The 17,072-nt window shown below is 42.6% G+C and overlaps 1 protein-coding gene across 1 annotated transcript in view; it reads left to right on the forward strand.

Moving 5' to 3' along the window:
- strn (striatin, calmodulin binding protein) overlaps positions 1 to 17,072 on the forward strand; it is a 69,800-nt gene that overhangs the window by 24,970 nt on the left and 27,758 nt on the right. The window contains exon 2 of the mRNA XM_038734083.1: positions 11,159 to 11,262. Within this exon, the coding sequence (XP_038590011.1) occupies positions 11,159 to 11,262 (104 nt within the window). The remainder of the gene's footprint in view (positions 1 to 11,158; positions 11,263 to 17,072) is intronic.

The following is a 17,072-nucleotide window of genomic DNA, read 5'->3' on the forward strand; positions in this document are numbered from 1 at the left end:
GGCTTAACTTACCTGTAAGGACTTTGGTTGCGGTTGTGCTGTTGCCCCATCCAACAAGGTTATTGTGAAAGGGTGCCATCTCTCCATGTATAGATCCTGTTTGTGCAAACCAGAACAGAGTGGGGGGGGAAAGTACTGTAATTTCACCTAGAGAGATTAATAAAATAGTTTTCTTCTGCTTTAGGAATAACGACTTTAATATAAAATGATTTGTTCTGTCTACACCAAATCACAACATGGTGTCGCAAAAGCAAAGAGTACCCCTTCCCCTTCCACTGTAACGTCTCATGACTGATTCTTATTGTCCAGATTTAATTCTACTGTCAGTAAAATCACTCTTTCACCTTCAGGAACTTAAACATGTCAATATAGTTTGTTCTATAGAATATCTATAGAGTACCGTAAAACACTCAACACTCAATCACTGAAGTCACCCTGCCTATATTTGGGACAGGTGTATATAAGGGACAGGCCTTTAATTCTTTTTGCATAAAACAAACTCAGCAAAGATAGGAAATAGGCTGCTATTAAAATAGTTTATTTTAACCATCATAACTTGTCATCTCACTTGTTTACCATTCCTGTAAATCTGAATTATTTCCGTAAAATTAACTGAACAGTTGAACAGTGGAGAATCTAACTGAGCTTACAATGTGTACCATGTCTGTATTGAGTTTAAACATTTATATTAGGGCTCTGCGATATGAAAAACATTTCACATCCAATGATATATAGAACATTTTTTCTAAATTCAATAAAATATCATGATATATATCATACATTTCCTCTGTATCATAAAGTTGGGGTAACTTTAAGCTTTACTGTCCTCCACGTTTGTTCATCCTGAATGCTAAATTTCTGCTCCGCAACATCGGCATATGTGGAAGAATGGACCTCGGTGAAGTTAGTTTCAAGTTAGATGTTAGTTTTACGTTGGATGTTTCATAGACGTTGAATATCCATTGTAAAACTAGCTTCACTGCGGTGCAAAGCGCTGTCCCCTCACGGAAATATTACAGTAAATTGTGGAAATTGTGACACAACGGAATAAACTATACAGCAAAATTGTAAACGATAGACGTTTTTCTATCGTCAAACGATAGATATCGTCGTATCTCAAAGCCCTTATTTATATTTGTACATGAGTACCTGAGTAGCTTAGCTCAACAGGGTGACCAGGTTGTTTTTACGAAGTTTTTTACATCCAAAGAACTTCTATAAAAAACAGAAGTTCTGTGTCGGAACTCAGCAGTGGAAACCTCAGTCCACTTTCCCCTCCTGTCTCTTTGGCATCCTTTGTTATAAATCACACACTGGTCAGATTTGTTTACTGACTGACGGTACTGAAGTTTATTTTTCAAACCCTTGGCCTGACTGAAGACACCAGTACATTAACATCAGCCCAGCCGTCAGCACATCACGTACCACTCAAATCATCTTGGCAATCGTTGTGTTGATTTGTTCTTGATGAGCTGCTCTGCTCAATGTCCTCCCACGCCGCCTGTCCGGCAGGACAGAGCTCATCTCCCACAGTATCTCTCAGAGGTGAAGATGCCGACTGCACAGCAGAAATCTTCTGCTGCAGTTCCACAGAGGGCCGTGCTGTGTGGGAATATGCAGTAGTGGAGAATGATTTTATGCTAAATTTAAATCAGTTTTAGTGATCTGCCACTCCACAAGTTTTTAGAGAAAAAGTGAAACTTGGATATTATATTCATTCATTACACACAGACTGACATATTTCAAATGTTTATTTCATTTAATTGTGATGATTAAAACTGACAACTAATGAAAATCCCAAATTCAGTATCTCTGACAATTAGAATATTACTTAAGACCAATATATAAAAAGGATTTTTAGAAATGTTAGCCAACTGAAAAGTATGAACATGAAAAGTATGAGCATGTACAGCACTCTCTGGCACTGCTCAGGTGTTATGAGAGCCCAGGTTGCTCTGATAGTGGCCTTCAGCTCTTCTGCATTGTTGGGTCTGGCGTATCGCATCTTCCTTTTCACAATACCTCATAGATTTTCTATAGGGTTAAGGTCAGGCCAGTTTGTTGGCCAATTAAGAACAGTGATACCATGGTCCTTAAACCAGGTACTGGTAGCTTTGGCACTGTGTGCAGGTGACAAGTCCCGTTGGAAAATGAAATCTGCATCTCCATAAAGTTGGTCAGCAGCAGGAAGCATGAAGTGCTCTAAAACTTCCTGGTAGACGGCTGCGTTGACCTTGGACCTCAGAAAACACAGTGGACCAACACCAGCAGATGACATGGCACCCCAAACCATCACTGACTGTGGAAACGTTACACTGGACTTCAAGCAACGTGGATTCTGTGCCTCTCCTCTCTTCCTCCAGACTCTGGGACCTTGATTTCCAAAGGAAATGCAAAATTTACTTTGATCAGAGAACATAACTTTGGACCACTCAGCAGCAGTCCAGTCCTTTTTGTCTTTAGCCCAGGCAAGACGCTTCTGACGCTGTGTCTTGTTCAAGAGTGGCTTGACACAAGGAATGCAACAGCTGAAACCCATGTCTTGCATACGTGGTTGTTCTTGAAGCACTGACTCCAGCTGCAGTCCACTCTTTGTGAATCTCCCCCACATTTTTGAATGGGTTTTGTTTCACAATCCTCTCCAGGGTGCGGTTATCCCTATTGCATTAACCATTTAACTTCGGACTGGTTTCTCAACGGGTGCCAGTAACGCTGCAAAGAAGGATTCGCTTCAGAACTGAAGCTCAAAGATAGAGCGAGACTGAAGTTCTGCCATTTTTACTGTTTATTTCGCATGTTAGCTTGTTGAACTTGGCGTGGAAATAGAGCAATGTCAACCACTACACAAACACTTTATTTCCCTGTGTATTTATTAATTGTGAATTCATCAGTCATTTATCGGCTGTTATAAACACTGATACCGATTTATCTGCAATTAGCTAATATTGGCTAATAATACCGGCACGCTGATTTATCGGTGGGCTCTGCTAATAATCGATATTTTTGTTATAAAATTTGTGTCAAATGTGTGTTGGTGTGTTTGGTAGTGAATGATCAGCTGAATCTGCAGCTTCTCTGCTTTACGGTGCTTTGCAGTGCCTTTCAGCTCGTTGTTAATCTGCGGCTGCAGCTTTCCCATTCTGGTTCACACTCAGCGCTCTCATGGCGTTGTTTTCAGAGAAGAAGCTGTAATGCGCCGCTGTATGAGCTAGCGAACATGGTGGAGCATTTTAGCAGCTAAAGAGCCAGATATTTCGCTCATGAGCTCCTCAGGTGGCACAAACGTGAATGACGTGTTGCTCTGTAGCTGCTGGAGGTGGTTTCAGCTTCATAATGTGATAAATATCAATGTTTTTAGCTTCTTCTTCTGCTTCCTAGTGACTTAAAAAACAAGTTACTCTGCTTTTAAACACAAGCACGCAACGTCCTTGCAGTGAAATCAGATTCAGATTAATTCTTTATTGTCCTCAGTGGAGGAAATTTGTTTTCACAGTCTGTACAAAGAGCATCTTCAGTATGAATTTATAAACACAAACTACGCCTAGTACACACATATATGGACAATATACACGTATCTACACATATCACAAAAGGGACATTATTAATTTGTGTGTGAGTTTAACGCTGTTATAGCGCAGGGTACAAAACTTTTTCCGAAGCGTGCCTTTTTGTAGAGCAGCTGTCTGTATCTACGGCCAGATGGGGGAAGGGTGAAGCATGAGTTGAGAGGGTGGCTGGGGTTTTGTACTAGGGTAGTTGCTCTACGAGCAGTGGCAGTATTAATGAGGGCTGGCAGGTTGGGAGTGGGAAGACCTTATTTTGGAGGAGGTGTTAGTACTTTTAAGAAGCTTATTCTTATTATGGTGAGAGAGGGCATGGTGAAGTAGCAGAGTACAAGAGGATGGGTTCAATGATACTACGGTACAGGACAAGCAGAAGGTGCGGTTTGACTGATGAGTCCTGAGCTTACGAAAACAAAAAGTCTTTGTTGACAGTGTTTGTGGATGTCTGTGATGTGGTGATCAAAACTCAGTTTATTGTCCATAGTGATGCCAAGGTACCTGAAGCTGTCAACAATTTCTACTGGCTGGCTGTTTATGGTGATGGGGCAGTGAGGGGTGGAGAGTTTACGGCGTGTGTCCAGGATGAGTTCCTTTGTCTTGGTGACGTTGAGGAGGAGGTGACTGTCCTTACACCATTTTGTGAAGTGGGCAATGGATTGGTGATACGTTACAACTGATTCTGTGTCAGAGAGGAGGGCGAGTATGGCTGTGTCATCAGAGTATTTGAAGTATTTTGTAATGGGAGAAGGGCTAATGCAGTCATTGGTGTACAAAGGGTAGAGAAAGGGGCTCAGGACGCAGCCTTGGGGGGCTCCAGTGTTGACAGTAATGGTGGTGGATGTGGTGCTTCCCACCCTCACTGCCTGTGGTATGTCACTGAGGAAATTATGGATCCAGCGAATGAGGAGAGGTGGAGTTCAGTTATCATGGTATTGTGTTGAAGGCAGAGCTAAAGTCTACAAAGAGAATCCTGGCATAACCATGGGAGTCCAGATGTTGAAGTAGAGTGTGAAGGAGGCATGCTACAGCGTCTTCTGTTCTTCTTTTGGCCTTGAAATAAGGAGAAAAAAACCCTGTTACCCAGCTGACGAGTCGTGTTGAGTAATGCGCTATTTTACTTTGTCCTTTTTACTGGATTAATGTTAAGTTGTGTTATATCATCGAGTGTCCGCTCAGTATGACTGCGAGAATGTGTCTCCACTGGTGAATCCTTCAGCTTCATAAACTGAAATAACAAGCAGTGCAAAGTGTGAAATTTCACTGGGAACATCATGTCATCACGGAAGCAGATTCATTTCACTTCTCCTGACAGAAAAAACATGTTTAAAACTCTGTGTTAGAAGACATTTTCTGTGCAGCTCCTCTGAATCAAAACCTCTCTGCTCCCTCTGAGCTCTGATGTGGAGCACAGACTCACTCTAAAAAGGAAGAAAAGGCTCATGGGAATTTTTAACAAGTGGGTTACCCAGTTTGGTCTGCATTTAGAGTAGCGAGTGAAACTCCCTGCCAGATAGTTCCTCTTCTGAATCGGAGCCATCTCAGACTGCTGCACCTGGATTTAATCTAGGCTGGAGTTTAAGTTTTTAAAGCAACATTATGTAAGATGTGATGGTTTGTGTGATTTGGTGTCCTACAGTAAATAAGGACAGCTGTACACGTGCATTTGTTATGACCACATTACTTTGCTAACAGCCAAACATCAAGCAAGAGCGACAACAGGAGACCCAGCAACATTACTGACGAGTCCAACATGAACAAGTCCAGCTCGCCGTCTGTCCAGCAGCCTCCCACTCGGTCTCTCTCTCTTTTTCTCTTCTTAGCTTCCTCTTTTGTTTGTTTGCCTCTGCCGTTAGCTATGCTATTAGCATGTTGCTTGGAACTTGGGTGGCGAGCTAACCAACAAAGCTAGCCAGCAACCCACACAGGAGCTCTTACAGTAACGTTACCGATGACCGAGTGTGTTAGCTAGTAAGTTAAACGTCCAGATTTCTAGCTAGCAGCTAAACCTCTGTCTGATTTATTTTGCTAACAGCCAAATCTCAAGCAAGAGCAGCAAGACAAGACACAGCGAGCAGCTAATAAGTTCTTACTGACTAGTCCAACAGGAGGAAGGACAGCTCGCCGTCTGTCCTGCGGCCTTTCAGCTCTTTTAACTCAACAAATAAAAAACAGTCTGATATTTACTCTTGTCCGGTCTCTCTCTTCCTCTGACATCTTCTTCAGTCTCTGCAGCCTCTGCCATGATTTCCAGGTGCTGCAGGTGAACATTTAATGTACGGGAATTCAGATCACCTACAGGGCAGGAGGAGCCTGAACTAAACATGAAAACAAGAGCTGATGTTATGTTTGATTTGAAACACCTTCTTGTTAGTTAACTTAAGCTTTCATGTTGTATGTATTGATTTAATGTTGAACGCGGTGCCTTTCATTGAGTTTAAAGTGATAATCATTGTTTGCTTGAACCAGGTGAAGGCACGGTGCACATGCACGTGTGTGCACGTGATCAGCTGAGAACATCAGGGAATTAGTTTACAACAGAATGTACTTTCCAACCTGTAGAACAGATTTTCAGCCTAACTGGAGTGGAAAACAGCACGACTAAACCAGAGAAGAAGAGCAGTCTGAGGTCATCAGAGTGCTTTAGTGGAAAATCAGTGGAAAGTCTTGTAATTGTTCAGAGTGCGACCTCTGGAATCGATTTGTTTCACTGCTCTCCCCGCCGGGAAGCTTTTCTTTGGCTGCTGCTACATCATGACATTCAGATGTGTCAGTAAAAATCTATAATTATGAGAGAAGTCGCCCCCGACGTGCTGCAGATGCCTTCCTACACAAAAGCTCGTTAAACATCACCCATCCCCACCGAGTCCACCGTCATCCTCAGACACCATGGTAACAGACGAGGGAACATCACAGTGTTCACGCTGCTCGTCTCTACATCTGTAATATGCTCAAGAGATATCTCCGTCAACTTAATTCTGTTTCTGGTTTAAGTGATCATTTCTGTATTTTTTTTAAACCTGGGCCCTATTTTATACACACTATATTGCCAAAAGTTTTAGGACGCCAATATTTACATGCACATGAATGTGAATGACATCCCAATCTTCTTTGAGAAGCACATTTGTGAGGTCAGGCACAGATGTTAGACGTGAAGGCCTGGCTCGCAGTCTCCGCTCTAATTCATCCCAAAGGTGTTCTATCGGGTTGGGGTCAGGATTCAAGCTCTCCACACTAAACTCACTCATGTCTTTATGGACCTTGCTTTGTGCACTGGTGTGCAGTCATGTTGGAACAGGAAGGGGCCCTCCCCAAACTGTTTCCACAAAGTTGGGAGCATGAAATTGTCCTAAATGTCTTGGTATGCTGAAGCATTAACAGTTCCTGTCACTGGAACTAAAGGGCCAACCCCTGAAAGACAACCCCACACCATAACCCCCCCCAAACTTTACACTTGGCGCAGTCAGGCAAGTACTGTTCTCCTGGCAGCCGCCAAACCAGACCCGTCCATCGGATTGCCAGACAGAGAAGCGTGATTCGTCACTCCAGAGAACACGTCTCCACTGCTCTAGTGTCCAGTGGCGCCGCGCTTTACGCCGCTGCATCCGATGCTTTGCATTGCACTTGGTGATGCAGCTGCTCAGCCATGGAAACCCATTCCATGAAGCTCTCTACGCGCTGTTCTAGAGCTAATCCGAACGCCACATGACGTTTGGAGGTCTGTAGCTATTGACTCTGCAGAAAGTTGGCGACTTCTGCACACGCTGAGGCCAAAGTGGGGGCCACATAAAAAAATCACAGAGCGTGGCTGAGTTCCTGTTGTTCCCAATGGCTTCCACTTTGTTATAATACCACTAACAGTTGACCGTCATTTCAGAATGGACTTACTGCACAGGTGGGAGCCTATCACGGTACCACGCCTGGATTCACTGAGCTCCTGAGAGCGAACCATTCTTTCACTAATGTTTGTAGAAGCAGTCTGCAGCCTAGGTGCTTGATATTATACACCTGTGGCCATGGAAGTGCTTGAAACACCTGAATTCAATGATTCGGAGGGGTGTCCTAAAACTTTTGGCAATATGTTGTATGTTTGTGTCGAAATGGCTCGTAGGTACAAAAGGTTTTGGAATCAGTGCAGTAGATGGCTGCAGGTTGGTGGTTCCTCCTTTTCTGCTACGTAGCCATGATGGCCTGTTGAGGTTAAACTTTTTGACCGTTACAGGTGAACCGTGCGGGTGCTCACAGTGCACTGCATTCTGCCATACCTGTCAGTGTGAACGCACTTAAAATAGCAAGTGTATGGTGCAAACTGAGACCCAGCATTCTGTTATTGGGACAGGTCTCTGCAGGTTGTTGGAGCAGCACTGTTTTGGTATGGTTTTGATTTAAGAGAACCAGTGCAGTGTTTTAGATTAAAGCGTCAGATGAGAAGAAGCCAACAGCTTTCCTGCCGGCTGGAAATGTTTGTTTTGAACTCTCGTGTTAAAATAACAGGTGACCTGGTTTTTACATGACTGTACTCACAAACACACGGCAAAACAGAGGAGGGCTAAACCTCAGGGGTGCACAGCGGTTATTATTTATTCTCAAATTTTCACTTCATTGAAGGACCATCTGTAAGACCACAAAATACCACATTTAAGCTATTTTACAGAATTAATTACACTGACCAATTAATGACATTTAGACTAAGTGAGTGTTTAATTCACAGCTTCTCCTCTCGCATTATTTGACCTTCAGTGAAGTCGGTCACATGTCGTCTGTTCTCACGCTTCCTCGCGTCAAACCCAGACATTAAGACGGATCAGAAAATTTGTTCGCCACTCACAAGTTACCTTTCAGTCCCCTGTCACATTTCCCAGGAGGCTTTGGGGCCCTTGTCCTCTTAAATACCTGCTTAGTGTTGCACTTTTATACATTGATGAGTCCCTGACCTTTAAGCCACATGTGCTGTACTTGGTGAAAAAGCTAAGGCTAAAACTGGGTTTTTATTTTTGAAACAAGTTTGTTTTTTTCTTTCAATGTAAAAAAACCCCGACTTGCGGTCACCATTTTTAATCTGTTCTAGACTATGGTGATCCTTTATACATGCATACCTCTGCTCAGAGTCTTAATATGGTTGACACAGCTAACTATGCATCCATGCAGAGCTCTGACTCACCACTGAGTTATTCTCTCAGGTAGGATGGCCCGCTCTGTCATTGGTACACCTTTATATGTAAGGCAATTCTTGGTCAGCTGCCATCCTACCTATGTGTTCTTATCACACAGAAAAGTAATTGGCAACGCTCTTTGCATTCTCAGGACTTGCAAAATGACTTGAAACTCAATAAATGAATCTTGTCAAATACTTTTAAATCCAGAATGAAAGAATTAGAGGGCAGGCTCCTTAAGATGTAAATGTTTTTAATTTGTGAAGCTGAGTCAAAATGACTCTTTTGAAAATGTGAGCTCACATGTGTTTTTTAAATTTTATTTATGCTGCTGCCTGTCTTGGCCAGGTCACCCTTGCAATCTCACTCTCATGGTTAAATAAAGGTTATTATAATAATAATAATAAATAAATATAATTCTTACACTTCTGTTATTGTTGTCCATTTTTGGGTCATAATGGATAAAAGAAAATGTCTTAAATGAAATGCAATCTGAAAAAGTTTGTCTGGTAAGTCTTTATTTTCTTAAAGAAACGTTAAAACAAACTCTCCTCTGACTCGTCTGACTGTGACTTTGATCCAAACCAGTGAACCGCCAGTTAGTTTTTATGTGATGAACTAATAACACGTGGAGGACTAACCTGTTTCAGCTCGCAGGTTCACAGAGGTGGAGCTTGCTGAAACAATATTTCAGTCTCCATTTCATCACAGCTGAGTCTGAAGCCATGACTTCTTCCTCTGGTAAAGACAAACCTGAGGAAGCCTGCAGCAGAAATAGACCATTTTCACAGTTGCATTTGTTTGATCAAATCCGCACTGTGTAAGTAGACTCTGAAAGTCTCCATGTAGCACAGACTTTATGTTTAGTTGTGATTCCTGCTCTCATCAACAACAAGGAGGGAAATCTTACAAAAGTTTTCCACAGAACATTTGTACTTTTTAAAGACGACATCAAGGTTTAAATATGCAGGGTTAGACCAGCGGAATCCTGGAGGGTCTAAAGTAAAAAAAAAAAAAAAAAAATCACATCTACCTTTGCAGTTTTCAGTTGTGACCACAACTTCATCACAAAAAATGCACAATTTTCTTTAGAAAAGCTGCTGCAAAATCACAAAAAAGGCCAGCGAAATCCTGGAGCAACTGAAATGTGTGTAAACTTCCCTAAAGTTTGAGATTCACACGCACCCCAGGCGAGCTAGATGCCACCAGAAAACAAACCTGAAACCTCCAGCGCAGAGCCGACTTGTCAGAACAGAGTGAGTGATACAGCATTGTGGGGGTTTTCTGGCTGGACTACTGCCACATGTTCACACACAGCGCGATAACGCGAATAAATACAGCTCTCCATTACTACAGCTGTATGAACAAATCGCCAAAATAAACATTTTGCTGTGATTAAATAGCAATAAACGGATTAAATTGATGCTGAAATAACTACAACATGATGCAGATTTGTTAAACATATGAATTCATGCTTTGTCAGGTCTGTCAGCAGGACAACAACTTTTAAAATGTTTGTTTTCTGAATGGAGTTTGGATCAATCAGGGCTGTGCTAACTTGTTCGCGGGCAAACAGTGTAGCTGTCAGAGCAGAATCCAGTCCGACTGCGGGTGTTTATTTGTCCAAAAGCTGCAGTGCTGCTCCAAGTTTAGCAGCTCTCTGCCGGCCAGCAGAATAACAGTCTCCCGCTCTGCCCGGCCCTCTCCACGCGACGCTCTGAAGCCTGGGTGACGTATCTCAACGCTGATAGGCTATCGCGACTCAGCGTGTTGGGACTTTCTCACTGGTGTTGAAAATATTCAACTCGCGCGAAGGCCTAGCACCGCCCGACAGGAAATCGCAGCTCTACGCATCTTTGCATTGACTATGTATGAAACCCCCCCACCACCACTTCACTTTTGGTCTGAAAGCACCTTGAGAGTTTGCTTTGACAGCAAACGTGGTAGAGTGTGCAGGTTGGATGAACCCTGAATCCTGAAGCTTTCTTCCTCTGTGTCAGCTGGTTTGTGATTGTAGGGAGTGATTTCACCATTTTCAGCCCCCCCCCCTCATCCCACCTTAGAGAAATCCCATACCGTTCTCTAAATCCACAGAGCCAATGCTGCAACTTCCCCATTCAAACCTCTGTGGGAGCTGAGCCAACAAATTGGAGATGAACGACAACCGAATTAGACTCAATAAAACTTTAATGAGCTCTGTGGGGGGAATTGGATCGGCTCAGAAAACGAACGCACAGAGGATCATCTGGGCAAATAATTACAGCAGCAAAAATCACAGCAGCTGCATGAGTTGAAAGTTTGATTCAGACTCCTGTTAGGTCTCTTGTTTTTCAGCCTCATGGAATGAACTGAACTTTGGTGTTTAATACAAAACGCAGCAAAGATCGAATCTGACTGTTTTCTCTGTCGTCCATCATGGTTCAACATTTCCTCTGTTCCTTCCAGGCTCAAGTGGCCTTGCTGCAGGGGGAGAGGCGGGGTCAGGAGAACCTGAAGAAAGACCTGGTGAGACGGATCAAGATGCTGGAGTACGCCCTCAAACAGGAGAGGTTAGTACCTTTTTAAAGTCTCTTTTATGATGTCTGTGAAGGTCCTCAGTCATTCGGGTCATAGTCATCAAAAGGAAGTGAAAATCAGGGGCTTCTGGACCTGGTAGAAGATACCCAGAGACATTTTCGCCTTTCATCCGAGGGGCTGGTGGGTAATTCCAACCATTTAACCTCTGTGGGGTCATTATCAAGGGAAAGTCTTTTGATGACAATAAGTCCATATTATGAACTAAAACTCTGTCAGCAGCATCGTGTTTCTGCCTTGCATGACTGATAAGAGCCAATCAGGAAGCCAAACGTGAGTGTCATCGTTTTCAAAGCCCTCTGTTTCACCTGTCCACACTAAAACGCTACCCCGGAGTTTAAAACCAAAACAGAGTCAGCAGCATTTTCAAACTTCTCTGTTTTAGGTGTTGAGATTCACTGTTTCAGTCTGAACGGGAGGCAGAAACGTAGCAGAAGGAGTGTGGATGGAGCCTAAAACACCACTTATCCCCCACCGGCTATGCTGTCCTTTCATCTCTTCCCAGGAGAATGAACAAACTCTCACGTTTGAACTAATGTGACAAAGCCAACGTCCCAACATCCAGGAGCACTAATGAACCAGGCGGTCCATCACCTTGAAAGTGCCTGGGATTCCCTGTCAGTTAAGCTCCTCTTGCGTGAGAGGCAAAAAGGTTTCAAGCATCTTCTACCAAGTCCAGTCACCCTTAATTTTAACCTTCCGTTTTTATGATGCAACTGTTAAATTCCCTGCGAGATGAGAGCCAATCAGCCACCTGGAGTTTGCTGGACCGTCATGATTAATGTGCCCCCTATCATCTAGGTTGCTTTTGAACTGAAAATAACTCAAATGTCATGATGTAGATTTTACACAAAGCATTGCCCAGCCTGAGCCCCAAACAGCCTTTAGAAAAGACGAACCCCGATAAAACTGTCCTCAGCTCCCAAATATGTCTAAAATTCAAAAAGCTCTTCACTAATATAAAAGCCCAACACACACATACCAAGATACATCCGCTGACTCATAAAGTTATGTAACACAGCAGCATGCGTACTGTGCATGCTGCACCTACAAACCCGGAAAAGAGACTGTCGTTTTTAAGCTGAACATTTTACCCACACGATGTCTGTTAAAAGTCACAGTGCTGGACATTTTGTTTTCATCCCTGGATAGATGTTTGTAATAGTAAACAAATCCCATGATGCAGAGTTCAAACCAACAACATGTCAGACCGTCTCCCAGCACTGTCTGGAATATCCAGGTAACTCCAGGAGTACCTTCGTGATGTCTGGTGTAACTTCCTGATTAACCCGTACGACGAAAGGTGGATGGGTGTTACTTGAGGTTTGTTGCCATGGCAATTTAGGCTGCATCTCTAAACTGCTCCGAGCAGGTATTCGTGGTTAACTAGAGGTTACCCTGCATACGTGGACTACACACCACATCTGTACTCAGTGTTAATGATGAGAAGTTTGATATTAATACCCACCACTTTATAAAATATGTTTAGATTTCATCCTGACTTGTTCCACTGCGGTTGCAGCTGAAATTAAGTTACTTTTACACAACAGCATTATGTTCATACAGCGAGCCCTGCAGCGTCTGTGATTTAGGGAGGAGATCCTCTTTAAATACTGTAGGTAACAGGCCGGTTTCTGAGATGCAGCCCATCTGTAGGCTACAATGGAATTATCCTAAATGTTTTTTTTGACGTAGACCATTTTACGTGTCCAAAACATACAGAAGAATAAAACTCAGAATATATATAGAATATATACACTATATAGACACTGTGAAGATAATTACAGATTTACTCAATGCGATGCCAACAAGCCTCCCTGAAATTGTCGGCCGCCACGATATTAGATTCGGCCGTTAACGTGTCTTTAAGTTCCTCATATCCTGACACAATCGACGTGCATTCTACTGGGGAAAACACGGAGCATGCGCCATTGCGAAAAAACGCTGCCTGCACGGCCAGACGCCCCTTTCATGCGAACGCGCACCAACTCCAATTACGTTAACACCGACTCAACTAACCAACATCTTATTCACCGTCGTAGTTTAACGCCAGTGTAGGCAGTAAGAGTTTGTTACCCTGAGTTAACTCTGAGTAGGTTGAACTCGCTTCACAGTACAGGCCACCTGTCTGTGGCTCTCACATGTCTTGCTCAAACAACTGGATATAACATCCTCCTTTCATTTGAGCAGATCCAAAAAATGAAATATAACTACAGGTTAAAATAGCTTTCTAAAGTTTGTCTTTCTTTTCACCGTGATTAGTTTTCCTCCATGGATTATCCATGTTTACCTCTCTCTTTAGCAGTGCGCTTACGTATTAGGTCGGCACAACACCTGAAAGTGAAACTTAAGTTCGGTCATCGTTTTCTTGCTACCTTTCTTTATAATGTGTAGGCTACACTTTTCTGTTATTTTATTGTAGTAGTTTATATTGAGTTCAACAGCAGTGCAGCAGTTAGAGCTGGGCGATAATGCCAGAAATGTTAAATTTTTTATTATTATAGGTTTAAAGGCTTTTAGTTCCTGACTGAAAGTTGAAGAAACCAGATGGTTACTTGTGCTTTTAAACTTTTCTTCATGGTCAGAACAAACACCTGGTATCAAACAGTGGATCACTTCACAAATCTGAGGTAGAACATTCAAAACAACAAATATGTACAAGAAAAAATTTTCCTCAACAAAATAAATATCTTAATAGAAATAAAAGTGCTAATCCATTTGTGATTGAAATGAATTAAATCAAATATTTATTGAACCTTTATTATTTTTGATCATTTTATCACAATAATTACCATTTTTGTTTTATTGCCCAGCCCTAGTTCACCTGAGCATGATCAATAATTGGCGCTGTTTGAGCACGTTTATGAATGGACACACTGTCTAAGCGTCCGTCTGCATTGTCAGACTTTAGGATTTTATTTGCAGAAGACATATTTCTGCCCAAGTAGTTGTTGTATGTGGATAGACAACACATTTGCATCCATGTGGTCATGGAGTGCCTGACCACCTCCAGAGGTCGTTTTGCTGATTGGATCACGATCTGTCCTCAATGCGTCTGGGGTGCATTTACACCTGTAGGCCTACTTATGACTACTCATGTGGTCAAGTGTTACCTGATCACAATCTGATCACCCAAAATGCATTTTAATGCCAGATGTAGACAATCTCTATGTTCCTTGATTCAGAATATGCAAAGTCATTCACCTGTAGTGAAAATACAACTGCTAAATATGGTATTGCATCGTTCATTAAGAGATCAAACGCACGTCTCTTTTCTGTTAAAGAAATTGTTTCAATAATTTTAGGTCTGAAATTGATATTTGTTGAGGTCTTCAAAAGCATTAAAGTCTCAGCCCTGAGTCCATTGGTTCCTCCTGAAGATGTAAATCTTTAAAAAACAAATATAAAGTTTCATGTTTAAATAGGCCTGTCACACATACAGTGGGTACGGAAAGTATTCAGACCCCTTTAAATTTTTCACTCTTGGTTTCATTGCAGCCATTTTCCAAAAATCAAAAAAGTTCATTTTATTTCTCAGTAATGTACACTCAGCACCCCATCTTGACAGAAAAAAACAGAAATGTAGAAATTTTTGCAAATGTATTAAAAAAGAAAAACTGAAATATCACATGGTCATAAGTATTCAGACCCTTTGCCGTGACACTCATATTTAACTCAGGTGCTGTCTATTTCTTCTGATCATCCTTGAGATGGTTCTACACCTTCATTTGAGTCCAGCTGTGTTTGATTATACTGATTGGACTTGATTAGGAAAGCCACACACCTGTCTATATAAGACCTTACAGCTCACAGTGCATGTCAGAGCAAATGAGAATCATGAGGTCAAAGGAACTGCCTGAAGAGCTCAGAGACAGAATTGTGGCAAGGCACAGATCTGGCCAAGGTTACAAAAAAATTTCTGCTGCACTTAAGGTTCCTAAGAGCACAGTGGCCTCCATAATCCTCAAATGGAAGACGTTTGGGACGACCAGAACCCTTCCTAGAGCTGGCCGTCCGGCCAAACTGAGCTATCGGGGGAGAAGAGCCTTGGTGAGAGAGGTAAAGAAGAACCCAAAGGTCACTGTGGCTGAGCTCCAGAGATGCAGTCGGGAGATGGGAGAAAGTTGTAGTAAGTCAACCATCACTGCAGCAATCCACCAGTCGGGGCTTTATGGCAGAGTGGCCCGACGGAAGCCTCTCCTCAGTGCAAGACACATGAAAGCCCGCATGGAGTTTGCTAAAAAACACCTGAAGGACTCCAAGATGGTGATAAATAAGATCCTCTGGTCTGATGAGACCAAGATAGAACTTTTTGGCCTTAATTCTAAGCGGTATGTGTGGAGAAAACCAGGCACTGCTCATCACCTGTCCAATACAGTCTCAACAGTGAAGCATGGTGGTGGCAGCATCATGCTGTGGGGGTGTTTTTCAGCTGCAGGGACAGGACGACTGGTTGCAATCGAGGGAAAGATGAATGCGGCCAAGTACAGGGATATCCTGGACGAAAACCTTTTCCAGAGTGCTCTGGACCTCAGACTGGGCCGAAGGTTTACCTTCCAACAAGACAATGACCCTAAGCACACCGCTAAAATAACGAAGGAGTGGCTTCACAACAACTCCGTGGCTGTTCTTGAATGGCCCAGCCAGAGCCCTGACTTAAACCCAATTGAGCATCTCTGGAGAGACCTGAAAATGGCTGTCCACCAACGTTTACCATCCAACCTGACAGAACTGGAGAGGATCTGCAAGGAGGAATGGCAGAGGATACCCAAATCCAGATGTGAAAAACTTGTTGCATCTTTCCCAAAACGACTCATGGCTGTATTAGATCAAAAGGGTGCTTCTACTAAATACTGAGCAAAGGGTCTGAATACTTATGACCATGTGATATTTCAGTTTTTCTTTTTTAATAAATTAGCAAAAATTTCTACATTTCTGTTTTTTTCTGTCAAGATGGGGTGCTGAGTGTACATTACTGAGAAATAAAATGAACTTTTTTGACTTTTGGAAAATGGCTGCAATGAAACAAAGAGTGAAAAATTTAAAGGGGTCTGAATACTTTCCGTACCCACTGTAAATGGACATCGATAATTTTTGCTGACCTCGATATTTACTGTTTTGTTTACACAAGAATCAACGTCGCAACATTTCGACCGGTCGCGCTGTCGTCCTCTCGTCTGCTCTTTCTCCTTCACACAGAGCGGACAGCGACAGTTGGAGTAAATGCGTTACTCGGGGCTACTAGGTGTTTTAATTGGTGTTTTTCCTGAATACTGTGTAAGTACTGTGTGTAAGCAGACAGATCTACAAATCTCTTTGCCCTTGAGTTTAAAAACAAAGGGCTCACTGCAGCCGCTGTTTGACTGTCTAAATTACATCAAAACATGGATGAGCTTAAACTTCCTCAACCTACAAGGAGACAAGACTGAGGTCACAGTGTTTGGACACCCTGAACCGCTTGATGTAGGCACTCTTGACTCTTTAGCTTCTACTAATCGCTCCACCGTGAGGACCTTGCTGTCTTTTTCTCCAATGTTAAGTTCTGCTTCTTCCAGATGAGAATTATAGCTGCTAAAGAGAGAGAGGGTTATTAACGCCTTCATAACTTCCCATCTTGACTGTTTTAACTCTTTAAATGGGGGCTTTCTGTTTATTACAGGAATGATTTTAAAATTTTTACTTTTAACTCTTAGATGTCTTCATTGATCCGCGCCGCCTTACCTCACAGAGATTCTTCACGTTCACACTAGAGTGCTGAGATCGGCCAATCTGCTCCTGTTGGATG

The sequence above is a fragment of the Micropterus salmoides genome, unplaced genomic scaffold (assembly GCF_014851395.1).
Source record: "Micropterus salmoides isolate LMB-PRFRI ecotype aquatic unplaced genomic scaffold, ASM1485139v1 Ms_hic_scaffold_1, whole genome shotgun sequence".
NCBI classification, from domain to species: Eukaryota; Metazoa; Chordata; class Actinopteri; order Centrarchiformes; family Centrarchidae; genus Micropterus; species Micropterus salmoides.